Source organism: Phocoena phocoena, chromosome 14 (genome assembly GCF_963924675.1).
Source record: "Phocoena phocoena chromosome 14, mPhoPho1.1, whole genome shotgun sequence".
Lineage (NCBI taxonomy): Eukaryota > Metazoa > Chordata > Mammalia > Artiodactyla > Phocoenidae > Phocoena > Phocoena phocoena.
The window spans coordinates 67,254,099-67,268,064 of NC_089232.1; the positions used below are offsets into that span (position 1 = coordinate 67,254,099).

The 13,966-nt window shown below is 44.3% G+C and overlaps 1 protein-coding gene across 1 annotated transcript in view; it reads left to right on the top strand.

Moving 5' to 3' along the window:
- The window catches only part of ALK (ALK receptor tyrosine kinase), a 746,244-nt gene extending 732,603 nt beyond the window's left edge, over positions 1 to 13,641 (top strand). The window contains exons 28-30 of the mRNA XM_065890834.1: positions 10,164 to 10,298; positions 10,986 to 11,076; positions 12,958 to 13,641. Of these exons, the coding sequence (XP_065746906.1) occupies positions 10,164 to 10,298; positions 10,986 to 11,076; positions 12,958 to 13,641 (910 nt within the window). The remainder of the gene's footprint in view (positions 1 to 10,163; positions 10,299 to 10,985; positions 11,077 to 12,957) is intronic.
- Positions 13,642 to 13,966: the final 325 nt, after the last annotated feature.

Genomic DNA, 13,966 nt, shown 5'->3' on the forward strand with positions numbered 1-13,966 from the left:
CTTTTAATAGTCCTTATTTTAAAGTCTATTTTGTCTGATATGAGAATTGCTACTCCAGCTTTCTTTTGGTTTCCATTTGCATGGAATATCTTTTTCCATCCCCTTACTTTCAGTCTGTATGTGTCTCTAGTTCTGAAGTGGGTCTCTTGTAGACAGCATATATAAGGGTCTTGTTTTTGTATCCATTCAGCCAATCTGTGTCTTTTGGTGGGAGCATTTAGTCCATTTACATTTAAGGTAATTATTGATATGTATGTTCCTATTTCCATTTTCTATATTGTTTTGGGTTCGCTACTATAGGTCATTTCCTTCTCTTGTGTTTCGTGTCTAGAGAAGTTCCTTTAGCATTTGTTGTAAAGCTGGTTTGGTGGTGCTGAACTCTCTCAGCTTTTGCTTGTCTGTAAAGGTTTTAATTTCTCCATCAAATGTGAATGAGATCCTTGCTGGGTAGAGTAGTCTTGGTTTCAGGCTATTCTCCTTCATCACTTTCAGTATGTCCTGCCACTCCCTTCTGGCTTGTAGGGTTTCTGCTGAGAGATCAGCTGTTAACCTTATGGGGATTCCCTTGTGTTTTATTTGTTGTTTTTCCCTTGCTGCTTTTAATATGCTTTCTTTGTATTTAATTTTTGACAGTTTGATTAATATGTGTCTTGGCGTGTTTCTCCTTGTATTTATCCTGTATGGGACCCTCTGTGCTTCCTGGACTTGATTAACTATTTCCTTTCCCATATTAGGGAAGTTTTCAACTATAATCTCTTCAAATATTTTCTCAGTCCCTTTCTTTCTTTCTTCTTCTTCTGGAACCCCTATAATTCGAATGTTGGTGCGTTTCATGTTGTCCCAGAGGTCTCTGAGACTGTCCTCAGTTCTTTTCATTCTTTTTTCTTTATTCTGCTCTACAGTAGTTATTTCCACTACTTTATCTTCCAGGTCACTTATCCATTCTTCTGCCTCAGTTATTCTGCTATTGATCCTATCTAGAGTGATTTTAATTTCATTTATTGCATTGTTCATCGTTGCTTGTTTCATCTTTAGTTCTTGTAGGTCCTTGTTAACTGTTTCTTGCATTTTGTCCATTCTACTTCCAAGATTTCGGATCATCCTTACTATCATTATTCTGAATTCTTTTTCAGGTAGATTGCCTATTTCCTCTTCATTTGTTAGGTCTGGTGGGTTTTTATCTTGCTCCTTCATCTGCTGTGTGTTTTTCTGTCTTCTCATTTTGCTTATCTTACTGTGTTTGGGGTCTCCTTTTTGCAGGCTGCAGGTTCGTAGTTCCCGTTGTTTTTGATGTCTGTCTCCAGTGGCTAAGGTTGTTTCAGTGGGTTGTGTAGGCTTCCTGGTGGAGGGGACTAGTGCCTGTGTTGTGCTGGATGAAGCTGGATCTTGTCTCTCTAGTGGGCAGGTTCACGTCTGGTGGTGTGTTTTGGGGTGTCTGTGGCCTTATTATGATTTTAGGCAGCCTCTCTGCTAATGGGTGGGGTTGTGTTCCTGTTTTGCTAGTTGTTTGGCATAGGTTGTCCAGCACTGTGGCTTGCTGGTCGTTGAGTGAAGCTGGGTGCTGGTGTTAAGATGGAGGTCTCTGGGAGATTTCCGCTGTTTAATATTATGTGGAGCTGGGAGGTCTCTTGTTGACCAGTGACCTGAAGTTGGCTCTCCTACCTCAGAGGCAGAGCCCTGACTCCTGGCTGGAGCACCAAGAGCCTTTCATCCACACGGCTCAGAATAAAAGGGAGAAAAAGTAGAGAGAATTAGTAGAAGTATGAGGAAAGAAAGAAGGAAAGGAGGAAAGGAAGGAAGGAAGAAAGAAGCAAAGAAGGAAAGAAAGGAGGGAGGGAGGGAGGGAGGGAGGGAGGGAGGAAGGAAGGAAGGAGGGAAAGAAGGAAAAAAAGAAAGAAAGATGATACAGTAAAAATAAAATAAAGTATAATATAGTTATTGAATTAAAAAATATTTAGAAAAAAAAAAAAAGGGACAGATAGAACCTTAGGACAAATGTTGGAAGCAAAGCTATACAGAGAAAATCTTACACAGAAGCATACACATACACCTTCACAAAAAGAGGTAAAGGGGGAAAAATCGTAAATCCTGCTCCCTGAGACCACCTCCTCAATTTGGGGTGATTCGTTGTCTAAAGGAGGGAGGGAAGGAAGGAAAGAAAGAAAGAACGAAGGTAAAGTATAATAAAGTTATTACAATTAAACTTAATTATTAAGAAAAAGAATTTTTTTTAAAAAGTCATGGACGGATAGAGCCCTAGGACAAATGGTGGAAGCTAGAGTATACAGACTAGATGTCACACAGGAGCATACACGTACACCTTCACAAAAAGAGGAAAAGGGAAAAAAATCATAGATTTCGCTCCTAAATTCCACCTCTTCAATTTGGGATCATTCCTTGTCTATTCAGGTATTCCACAGATGCAGGGTATATCAAGTTGATTGTGGAGCTTTAATCCGCTGCTTCTGTGGCTGCTGGGAGAGATTTCCCTTTCTCTTCTCTGTTTTCACAGCTCACAGGAGCTCAGCTTTGGATTTGGCCCTGCCTCTGCGTGTAGGTCGCTGGAGGGCGTCTGTTTTTTCGCTCAGACAGGACGGGGTTAAAGGAGCCGCTGATTCGGGAGCTCCGGCTCACTCAGGCCGGGGGTTGGGGGATGGGGGTAGGAGGGGCACTACGTGCGGGGCGGGCCTGCGGCTGCAGAGGCAGCGTGACGTTGCGGCAGAGGCCGGCGTGATGTTGCACCAGCCTGAGACCCGCCGTGCGTACTCCCGGGGAAGTTGTCCCTGGATCCCGGGAACCTGGCAGTGGCGGGCTGCACAGGCTCCGCGGAAGAGGGGTGTGGAGAGTGACCTGTGCTCGCACACAGGCCCCTTGGTGGCGGCAGCAGCAGCCTTAGCGTCTCCCGCCCGTCTCTGGGGTCCGCGGTTTTAGCCGCGGCTCGCGCCCGTCTCTGGGGTTTGCGCTTTCAGCCGCGGCTCGCGCCCGTCTCGGGGGCTCGCGCCCTCAGCCGCGGCTCGCGCCCGTCTCTGGGGTTCGCGCTTTTAGCCGCGGCTCGCGCCCGTCTCTGGAGTTCCTTTAAGCAGCGCTCTTAAACCCCTCTCCTCGCGCACCAGGAAACAAAGAGGGAAGAAAAAGTCTCTTGCCTCTTCGGCCGGTGCAGGCTTTTCCCCGAACTCCCTCCCGGCTAGTCGTGGTGCACTAACCCCTTCAGGCTATGTTCAAGCCGCCAACCGCAGTCCTCTCCCTGAGCTCCGTCCAAAACCAAAACCCGAGCCTCAGCTCGCAGCCCCGCCCGCCCCGGTGGGTGAGCAGCAAGCCTCTTGGGTTGGTGAGTGCTGGTCGGCACCGATCGTCTGTGCAGGAATCTCCCCGCTTTGCCCTCCGCACCCGTCGCTGTGCACTACTCCGCGGTCCCGAAACTCCCCCCTCTGCCTCCCGCAGTCTCCCTCCGCCCGCGGAGGGGCTTCCTAGTGTGTGGAAACTTTTCCTCCTTCACAGCTCCCTCCCACTGGTGCAGGTGCCGTCCTTATTCTTTTGTCTCTGTTTTTTCTTTTGCCCTACCCAGTTACGTGGGGAGTTTCTTGCCTTTTGGGAGGTCTGAGGTCTTCTGCCAGCCTTCAGTAGGAGTTCTGTAGGAGTTGTTCCACGTGTGGATGTATTTCTGGTGTATCCGTGGGGAGGAAGGCGATCTCCGCGTCTTACTCTTCCGCCATCTTCAAGGTCCCCCCCAGCACATAATTTTTTAAATGGCAAATTGAACCTGTGCTCCCTCCCAAAATACACACACACACACACACACACATACACACACACACACACACACACACACACAAAACACACATACACACACACTACAAGGGAGTCTTTTTAGTTGCATAAAAATCCACAAGGTCAAAGACAATGACAAAATTTGGGAAACTGGAAAGTTTACAGACAAGTGGTCTCTTACTTAGAAAACTAGGACGTTGATATCTAGGGCCATCCAGAAGCAGCCTGGTTCACTCTGCCTGATCAGGAGCCCCAGAAAGGCCCAGGATGGAAGGTGCCAGCACCTCTGAAAGTACAGGTACAGCAGAGAGGAAAATGAGCTACAGATCTGTTTAAAAAGTAACTAGACCATTCCCTCACCCCATCCCTCCTCTACCGACACACAGGGCTGCGGTTCCCTCTCTGAAGAGGTTGAACTAAAGTCTTTCCGGCCTTAGGGACATCAGACATCAGCAATTCTCTCCTATAAGCATGCATATATATATTTTTTTAAGTCTACCTACTTAAAGGTGTAATGCCCCCTCCATCCCCTCAGTGCCACGAACACGGCAGCTAGGCAGAAGGAGATGAGGAGATTCTTGAAGGAGGGACTGACCAATGAAGTGAAAAATTTCAGACACCACAAGTGCTAGTGGGCTGAATAATGGCCATGCAAAGGTATCAGGCCCTCATTCCAGAAACCTGCCGTTGTTCCCTTATAAGAAAAAAGGAGTCTGCAGATGTGATTAAGTTGAGGACCTTGAAGTGAGACAGTTATCCTGGATTATCCAGTGGGCCCTAAATGCCATCACAAGTGGCATGAGAGTCAGAGGGAAGTTTCATACACACAGGACAGAGGCAGAGGTTGAAGAGATGTGGCCACAAGCCAAGGAATTCCAGCATCCACCAGAAGCCAGAAGAGGCAAGGAACAGTTCTACTCTAGAGCCTCTGGAGGGAGCGTGGCCCCGCAGTCACCTTTCTTTCAGCCCACGCGACTGGTTTCAGACATCCACCCTTTGGAACTGTGAGAGAATAAACTTGTGTTGCTTTAAGCCACCAAGTTTGTGGTACTTTGTTACAGCAGCCAGGAAACTAATGCACCTCGTGAAACAAGCGAGCCAGTTTGCCCACCAGTTGACAAGCCTCATCTACATAGAGCTTCCCATCAGCTTTGTCATGTCCCAGTCTTAATACATGAACAGACAGCCAAGAATCAACAAGCGCTTGAGAAAAGATTCTAATCTGAAGGAAACAAACATATAAAAAGGAACTTGGAGGAAGAAGAATGCAGAAAGCTTAGGAAAACTTTTAAAAACAATATCCTCGAAAATTATATTATTGCAACCATAATCTAAAGATAAAAGATTATTTTAAACAATGTTTTTAGGGAAAAAAAATTCCTGGATATAAAAATATGATGAGAGAGCCATCCAACGAGATGGAGCATTAGTTTCCCCGGAGCCCATGTGGGCAGCACATGGCAGCATCCTTTCAAAGAGCACAGGGGGGGAAAAGCAGGGAGAAGAAAGAAACTTGGCAAACACTACCTCAGCCAGGCGATCAAGGTCAACATGAACAGTGATAGATCATGTTGATAGCAAGTACCTTCACCTGATATGATGAAATGGCAATTAACCTCTGTGGCCTTTCTCCCAAAACCCAATAACTCCAGTCTAATCCTAAGAAAAACAGACAAATCCTAATTTGACATTCTAGAAAATTCCTGACTGGTACTCCTCGAAACTGTCAAGGTCATCAAAAACGAGGAAAATCTGAGAAGTTGCCAAAGTCAAGAGTAGCCTAAGGAAACATGACAACTAAATATAACATGATGTTCTAATGGGGTTCTGGAATAGATAAAGGAAATTCAGCAAAAATTAAGGAAATCTCAATAAACTATGGGCTTTAGTTAATAATAATGCCTTAATATTGGCTCGTTAATTGTAAGGAATGTATAACATTGATGTAAGATGCTAAAAATAGAGGGAACTGAGTGTGAGGTATGTGGGAACTTTCTGTATTATCTTCATAATTTCTTTACAACCTAAAACTGTTCTTAAGAAAATAAAGGTTTTGTTTTTTAAAAGATGATGATAGATGTGTGAAAGTAATGGAAAGGTTGGAAGACAGAGTTGAATAAATCTTCTAGAAAATAAAACAACTATAAATAGATGGAATAGATAGGAAAGAAAAGAAAATTAAAGGGATTAGACCATTAGACCCAGTTAGCTGACAACTGGGAGTCCCAGAAAGAATGAATAGAGGAAATGAAAGGAATAAAAATATCAAAGAAATAATTCAAGAAGATTTCCCAGAAGGACATACGTTTCCAGAATGAAAGCATCTAGCAAGTGCCAAGCACTGAATAAAAAGAGTAACGCAAGAGCACATCATCATGAAATTTCAGACCAGTGGTGATCAAGATGCTGCAAGCTTCCAAGGAGACAAAATCATAGTAAAAAATGATCAGAAGGGACTTCCCTGGTGGTCCAGTGGGTAAGACTCCATGCTCCCAATGCAGGGGGCCCGGGTTTGATCCCTGGTCAGGGAACTAGATTCCACATGCGTGCCACAACTAAGAAGCCCCTATGCCACAACTAAAAAGATCCCACATACAGCAACGGAGTCCATGTGCCACAACTGAGACCCGGTGCAGCAAAAAAAAAAAAAAAAAACAGCTCAGAGATGAATGGCGCAGTGGTCGAGAGTCCACCTGCAGGGGACACGGGCTCGTGCCCCGGTCCGGGAAGATCCCACATGCCGCGGAGCGGTTGGGCCCGTGAGCCATGGCCGCTGAACCTGCGCGTCCGGAGCCTGTGCTCCGCAACGGGAGAGGCCACAACAGTGAGAGGCCCGCGTAACACACACACACACACACACACACACACACACATATATATATATATATATATATATATATATATGTGTGTGTGTGTGTGTATATCACTCTGGCTTCCATTGAAAATAGACTGGAGTGGGGCAAGTGAAGATGAGAAGCCAGTTAGGAGAACACTGCTCATTTCTAGATAAGAGATGAGAGGGGCTAGACCTAGTGGCAGCAGTGGAAGCCATTGGCCGTGGTCAGTTTCAAGCTCTGTCTTGAGAGTAGTCAACAAGACTGTGCTAAGTTGGATGTGGAGTGGGAGGTGTGGGGAAGAGTGAGATCAAGGACGATTCCTAGGTTTGCTGCTTGAGCAGACAGCTGGACAGTGGTACTGCTGAGCTGGAAAGACTGGAGGAGGAGAGGGTTTGGGTGCAGAAAGAGCTCGTTGGAACATGTCAAGTCTGAGTTGTCTATTAAAATAGGCTGGTGGAGATGGCGGTACATGAATTTGAAGCTCAGAGAACTGCAGCGAACTGTGGATGGGATCAGCTGGAGATTTAAATACGATACAGTAACTTTGGGGTTCCCATTTTTCCTAAAAGTGCGCCCCACCCTCTACCATAATTGGGGCCAGTGGTGGTTCAGATGGAAGGGGCAGGCAAAGTGTGAACACGGAGACATAATTGGAGACAATCTTCCAACTTCAAGTTATGAATAAAGGAAAATAAAATTTAGCTTTAAAAGGTGATAAACATAGCACAGTTGTGACTTTAAAACTTTTTCATCAGATTATATTCATTGATTCAAATTTTTAAAATAATTTCATCAGCAATCACTTAAGCTATTTCTATAATTTCAGGCAAAGCAAGTTCAATAGCAGGAGAAACAGTGGGATTTTGTTCTTATATTTGTTTCTGTTTGATTTTGAATGCTTTGGTGCAAAGCTTTCTTTAAGTGTAGTTCCTATTTAGCACAGGTTCCGCTTATAGGTGATTAAAGAACCATTTGGCATACAAAATATAGATTTACCTTATCTGTAGGATTGCTAGATAAAATACAAAATGGCCAGTTAAAATGGAATTTCAGATGAACAGTGAATAATGTTTTGGTATAAGTATGTCCCATGCAGTGTTTGGGATACACTAATACTATAAAGTATTTCTTGTTTAACTGGAATTCAGATGTTACTGAGTGTCTTGTCTGGTTATCTGCTAAATCTGACAACACTACTTACCTGAAATTATCCACGTTCTATAATCAGCATGATTTCTTGCTCCCTTGTAAGAAAATAAACACCGATTTTCAGTCTATATAGTGGTTCTCTCAAAGGATACTGCAATCTATCTCCCTAGCTGTCTATCTAGACAAGCAGAAAACATATCGCTGGAATTCTTTAAGCCCTGCTGCCAGTTCCATCCATGATTTTGCTTATTTTGTTTTGCCTTGGGGGCAGACCACCAAACAGAGAGGAATAATATATGCACCAGGCAATCTGTAGGGAGTAGAATTAAGAGATCTAATAATGTATTCCAGTCTGTCTTGAATTAGCTGTATAATAACCTCTGCTTCAGCCTTCGCACCTAAAATATATGGAAAAGATCTTTGCCCAATTCTCCTCACAAGAACCTTTGAAATTTCACCTAAATTATGTCAATAAAAAGTACTTTGTGTTCCTTAGGAGACGGAGGAACTATAGTTCTTTACAATTTTTTTTTTTTTTTTTTTTTTTTTGCGGTACGCGGGCCTCTCACTGTTGTGTCCTCTCCCGTTGCGGAGCACAGGCTCTGGACGCACAGGCTCAGCGGCCATGGCTTATGGGCCCAGCCGCTCCACAGCATGTGGGATCTTCACTGACCGGGGCACGAACCCGTGTCCCCTGCATCAGCAGGCGGACTCTCAACCACTGTGCCACCAGGGAAGCCTCTTTACAATTTTTGAGGTAATATTTATTAACATCAGAAAACTACAACCAGACACAAAAATTAAAATAGGCTCTTTTTTTTTGTCAAAAAGCTAATTATGAAATTAAAGTTTTAAAATAAAAGTTTTAGTCAAAATATCAAAGCAGATGATTTTGGAACATGATAAAAATCATTATAACGTTCATTTAAAGCCAATAAATGAGAAATCAAATACATTTCTTTAAAAAGAGAGAAATAAGGGGAAAATGCCCTACCAGATATTAAAACATAAATACACAAAAAGTAAAAGAGAGTAGTATCAGTGTAAGAAGCAGACAAATCAGTGAAGTGAACAGATAGCCTGGAACAGACCTGTTTTACTCACAAGTCAATAGTTGAAGAGAAAATTATTTTAGGAATATGTATTGTTCGAAAAGTGGTTTTAGAAGAGCTAATAAAGTGACATCCTTACCTCACACTATACACCAAACTCAATTCCGACTGGGTTTGGGAAGAGAGAAAAAAACAAATACAACTGGAAGAAAATAAAATATATTCATCTAATTGCTGGTAAAGAGAGGACTGTAGAATCTATAAAACAGATGGAGGAAATCACACAAAAAAATTTTAAATAGATTTGACTACCTAAAAATAAAAATCTTTGGCATGCTAAAAAGGAGAATTAGAAAGCAACTAATAGAAGTTATTTGAATTGTGGATAAAAGGTTAACATCTTTGATATATCAAGTTTGTCTATAAATCAAAAAACTGATACCAAAACAATATGTGGTTTAAAATGGACAATATGTGGTTAAATATGAACCATTCATAGGAGAAAAAAATGAATTAACACACACACTCAACCGTGTTAATTATCAAGTCAATAAACATAATTTAAAATATTCTACCATTTTTTACCTTAAAAATCAGCAAAAGTTCTCAGTGTTGGTGGGAGTGCCTGATGCACAATGCTGGTTGATGATCAGAGTGACCCCCTGGGAAGTCAAATGGACAATATGGGTAAAGAATGTTTCAGTGTTCATATTATTTTCACCTAGTAATTCCTTTAAAATTATCCTAGATTTTACTAGATTATCCTAATTCTAAATTCAGGAAATTTATCCTAAGGAAATTATCCTTTTAAAAATTTATAAAGATGTTCAGTGCAGTATTTTTAAATATTTAAAAAATTTAAAACAGTATGGAAATGATACATCAAATTATGGCACAACTACTCAGTGGAACACTTTACAGCCATGTCAAATTCTATTTATAAAAATGTTAGTATTAGCATGCAAGATGTTTATGCTATAATGGAATTTGCAAAAAAAAAATCACAGCAATTACATTTAAAAAAATCTAAGCACAGAAACGTGAACAAAAAAAAATAACATGCTGGTTATGTTTTTATGGAGCTTCACATGTGACTACTTTCTCATTCTTTTCTTTTTCTCCATATGAAGAGTTCTTTATGGTGGAAAAAATGTGAAATTTAAAAAATTAAAATTTTACATTGTGTATGTCTGTGTGTGTCTATGTATGTGTGTCTGTGTGTTTATGACCCTGTGTATATGATATGTATGTGCGTCTGTGTATTTATGTGTGTGTCCGAGTGTGTATGTGTACACGTGTGTGTCAGTGCCTGTGTCTGTGTGTGTACCCGTATCCACATCTTCCATCCTGTGCGCAGGTCCTTCGGAGTGCTTCTGTGGGAAATCTTCTCTCTTGGATACATGCCGTACCCTAGCAAAAGCAACCAGGAGGTTCTGGAGTTTGTCACCAGTGGAGGACGGATGGACCCACCTAAGAACTGCCCCGGGCCTGTGTACGACTCTTTTAGGAATTTCTACAAGTTACTAAGCACAGTTTTCCTTTTCAAAGAATATCTGCAGCCACATATGCTTTTTTGTTTTAAAATGAAGGAACCGGATGGCTGACCTCATTTAATATGCCCCAAGAGAGGAATATGTCTGTGGCTTCAATGGGTTAGTCTTCCAGCCCCTTGAAAGCAATAATGTCACACCTGAAAAGGTATCCATCGTCTGGATGGAGGCTGTGGACTCACCAGGCTCACACGCCTCAAGCACCTCCTAGGAATCTGTGTCCCAGACTCCGCCCCTGCTGCCCTGCGCCATGGGTCTTGAGTCTCCTTTAAGTGTTTCTATTTATTCCCTGCGTTTTCTGCTGTCCTGTCTGGCATCCCTCCTTCCCACAAACAAGGCAGATGGGAAATAGAATATTCTGTCCCAGAGGTGACTTTAATTCGGGAATGGAACGAGAGGAGCCATATGTAACGTAAACACCAGGATGTCCATGTTCACGAGCCCTATGTTATATACACCCTCACACTCTGCCCATCAGCAGAGGGCAACATGTACCAACACGGGACAAGATGAGTCCCCACCCTCGAAGACAGTGCCATTCCAGTCCCATCTAGAACAGTGTTGGGGAGAAAACGTATTTTTCATCCTGTTTCTCTTGATTTAATTAATGTGCTTTGTTCTTATTTTAGATACCGGATAATGACCCAGTGCTGGCAGCATCAGCCTGAAGACAGGCCCAACTTTGCCATAATTTTGGAGAGGATTGAATACTGCACCCAGGTATAAACATTTCCGCCCCCCCCTTGGCCAGCATTTATATGGAAAAGTCTTGAAGACGGCAAATACCAAAATGGGAAATAACAGTTACACCAGCCAGGAAATATGAGTTATGATCATGAGGACGAATGTTAATTATCTATAAAGTAAAATGAGTAGTATCTCAGTTTGCCTGTTTTGTAGACAAATACTAGTCGCTGCCACTTAAGAGGAGTTGAGGCTTGGAGAGGTTTTGTCCAAGCCACACAGCTTCCCCGCCATCCCGCTGGTCCCTACGCAAATCCCGCTCCCATTTCCGTCAGTAAGGACTAAGTTTTTCCTCTTTTGATAGAAATGGGATACCATTTCCGCAGACGACTATGCCTCCTACCTCTTCAAGAGTGGAGGCCAAGTGAGAACCCCCGCCCCCTCCGTTTCCTTCGTCTCTGCATCTGCGCCGTCCTCAGTGGTGCCGTGTCCTCCTCTCCTTCGGGGCGGCCCCTCCTTCTGCACCATTCGCACCACTTTCAGGCCAACACTTACCTCCTCTCCGCTGTGTGTGCTTCCTTTCCCTCTCTTGCCTCTCATTCCGTCAGGATATCTAATTCTGGAGAACATTTTAGAAGTCAGACAATAAGCCACTACCTCTCTAAACTCCCTCTCATCTTAGCTGTGACAACAGACGTACCCATTTTCACACTGTAGTCATTTCCTGTCCTGATTCCATCTTTTCGGGTCCTTTGGGCTCGGAAGGCATTTATCTGCACAGACTTCAAGTTATTCGGGGTTCTTTCAGAGAACTTTACGTTCAGTGGCTTTTAGGTTATTATGTTGTAATATTAATGGAATACATCCACTTAAGTATATATACTTTGGAGTAATTTTCTTCTCCAAAGTACATAAGATCCCTCTCAAGAGCAAGAAACTCTGTACAAGCATATTTTGAATGACTCACTATAGAGATTAATGATTAATAGGGAAGGAATTAAGACTAAAGCAGAGAGAATTAGAAGGTAGTTGTTTTTTATTCTTAAACTTTTACTGATGGATACTGGACCTATCTGTTTTTCTGTTAAACTGAAGTAATGGTTTTTCCAATTTGCATAAAATATTACAGAATCAAGTTTCTGCAACTTTAAGCTTTCTACCACAAATTTTCCTCAAATCTCTGGCAACTGCCTTCTGCTTTTCTGTATTAGTCTGTTGCTGTAAAAATGATCTAGCACAGAGCTGATTTTGTAAACGGTTTTCCTCTTAGCACTTCAGTATTTCCTGGGTTTCATCAGATATAAACTAGTTAAAGAACCACTGCATTGTGATATTGGCACGTGTAATGATACGATGACAACACCCAGAAATGTTATAATCAAGTGTAGCCCATCCAAACATGATGGAAATGGAAAGACGAGAACTAGAGGTTAACCTGTTAAGCCCACATAGTGTGTCTCTCCTCTCCTACCCTCCCCTTGCCCCCAACACACACACAAGCACACACAAACTTGAAGTCAAACACATAGACCTTTTAGTTGAAAGGAATCATTTTTTAAAGTAATTTACAATCTTTTAAATCCATTAATCTGTAAGATTTGCCCAAAGGTGGTCTCTGCAAAGTCTTTCCTGACCCCTTTCCCCTGCCCTGGCAGTGGGCCACTTCCCGGCACCCTCTCCCAGCACCCTGCAGGCACTTCCGTAATAGTACTTATCCACCAAGCTCTCCAAAGATGAGGATGATTTCCCGTTTCTTATTCCCCCGTGCTTATAAATGAACAGATTCCCAATAAACACTGAATAGTCTCTTCATCTGTAAAATAAGTTCGGATGACATCCGTGCTAAGGGAGCTTCCAGATCCAACATGTTTGGCCTGTGGTTCAAAGTTTCCGTCCGTCCATTTCTCCCACCTGTAGGACCCAGATGTGATCAACACTGCTTTGCCCATAGAATACGGGCCCCTCGTGGAAGAGGAAGAGAAGGTGCCCATGAGGCCCAAGGACCCTGAGGGAATCCCTCCTCTGCTGGTCTCCGCTCCCCAGGCCAAGCGGGAGGAGGGCCGCGAGCCAGCCGCCCGCACGGCTCTGCCTTCCGCCTCCTCGGGCAAAGCCGGCAAGAAGCCCGTGGCCGCAGAGGCCTCTGCCCGAGGCGCCAGGGCGCTGGCCGTGAAGGGGGGACACGTTAACATGGCATTCTCTCAGTCCAACCCGCCCTCGGAGCTGCACCAAGTCCAGGGGTCCAGAAACAAGCCCACCAGCCTATGGAACCCAACTTACGGCTCCTGGTTTACAGAGAAACCCACCAAAAAGAGCAATCCTCCGGCGAAGAAGGAGCAGCGCGAGAGGGGGAACCCGGGCGGCGACGGCGGCCGTGCCATCCCGCCCCCCGCGGCTGCCGGCCACCGTCCAGGCACCTCTCTGCTCCTCGAGCCGTCCTCGCTGACCGCCAGCCTGAGGGACGTGCCCCTGTTCAGGCTGCGCCACTTCCCGTGCGGCACCGTCCACTACGGCTACCAGCAGCAGGGCTTCCCCCCGGAGGCCGCCGCCCCGGGCCCGGGCCGCTACGAGGACCCCGCGGCCAAGAGCCAGCCTGCGCCCTGAGCCCGAGCCGCAGCCCGAGGGCGGCGCGCGCCAGGTAACGGGCCCTCCGCAAGCCCCAGACCAAACGTCACTTTTCATTCTGTGCCAACTTGTTTTGAAGTGCCACATCAAAAGCTGTATTTTCAAATTGCTTCAAGAGGTTTTGAGCACGGGTTCATCCTATTCTTTCAAGAGGAGAAAATCTCATAAAGACGAGTGATAAACACGAGGCCCGAATGGGGCTGCGCAGGGTTTTGACGCACGGCTGGTGTCCACCTCCCCCTGTTTCTTTCCAATCCTGTGCCCTCCGCCTCCACGCACGCAGAACTAGCGCTCATGTGTTTCC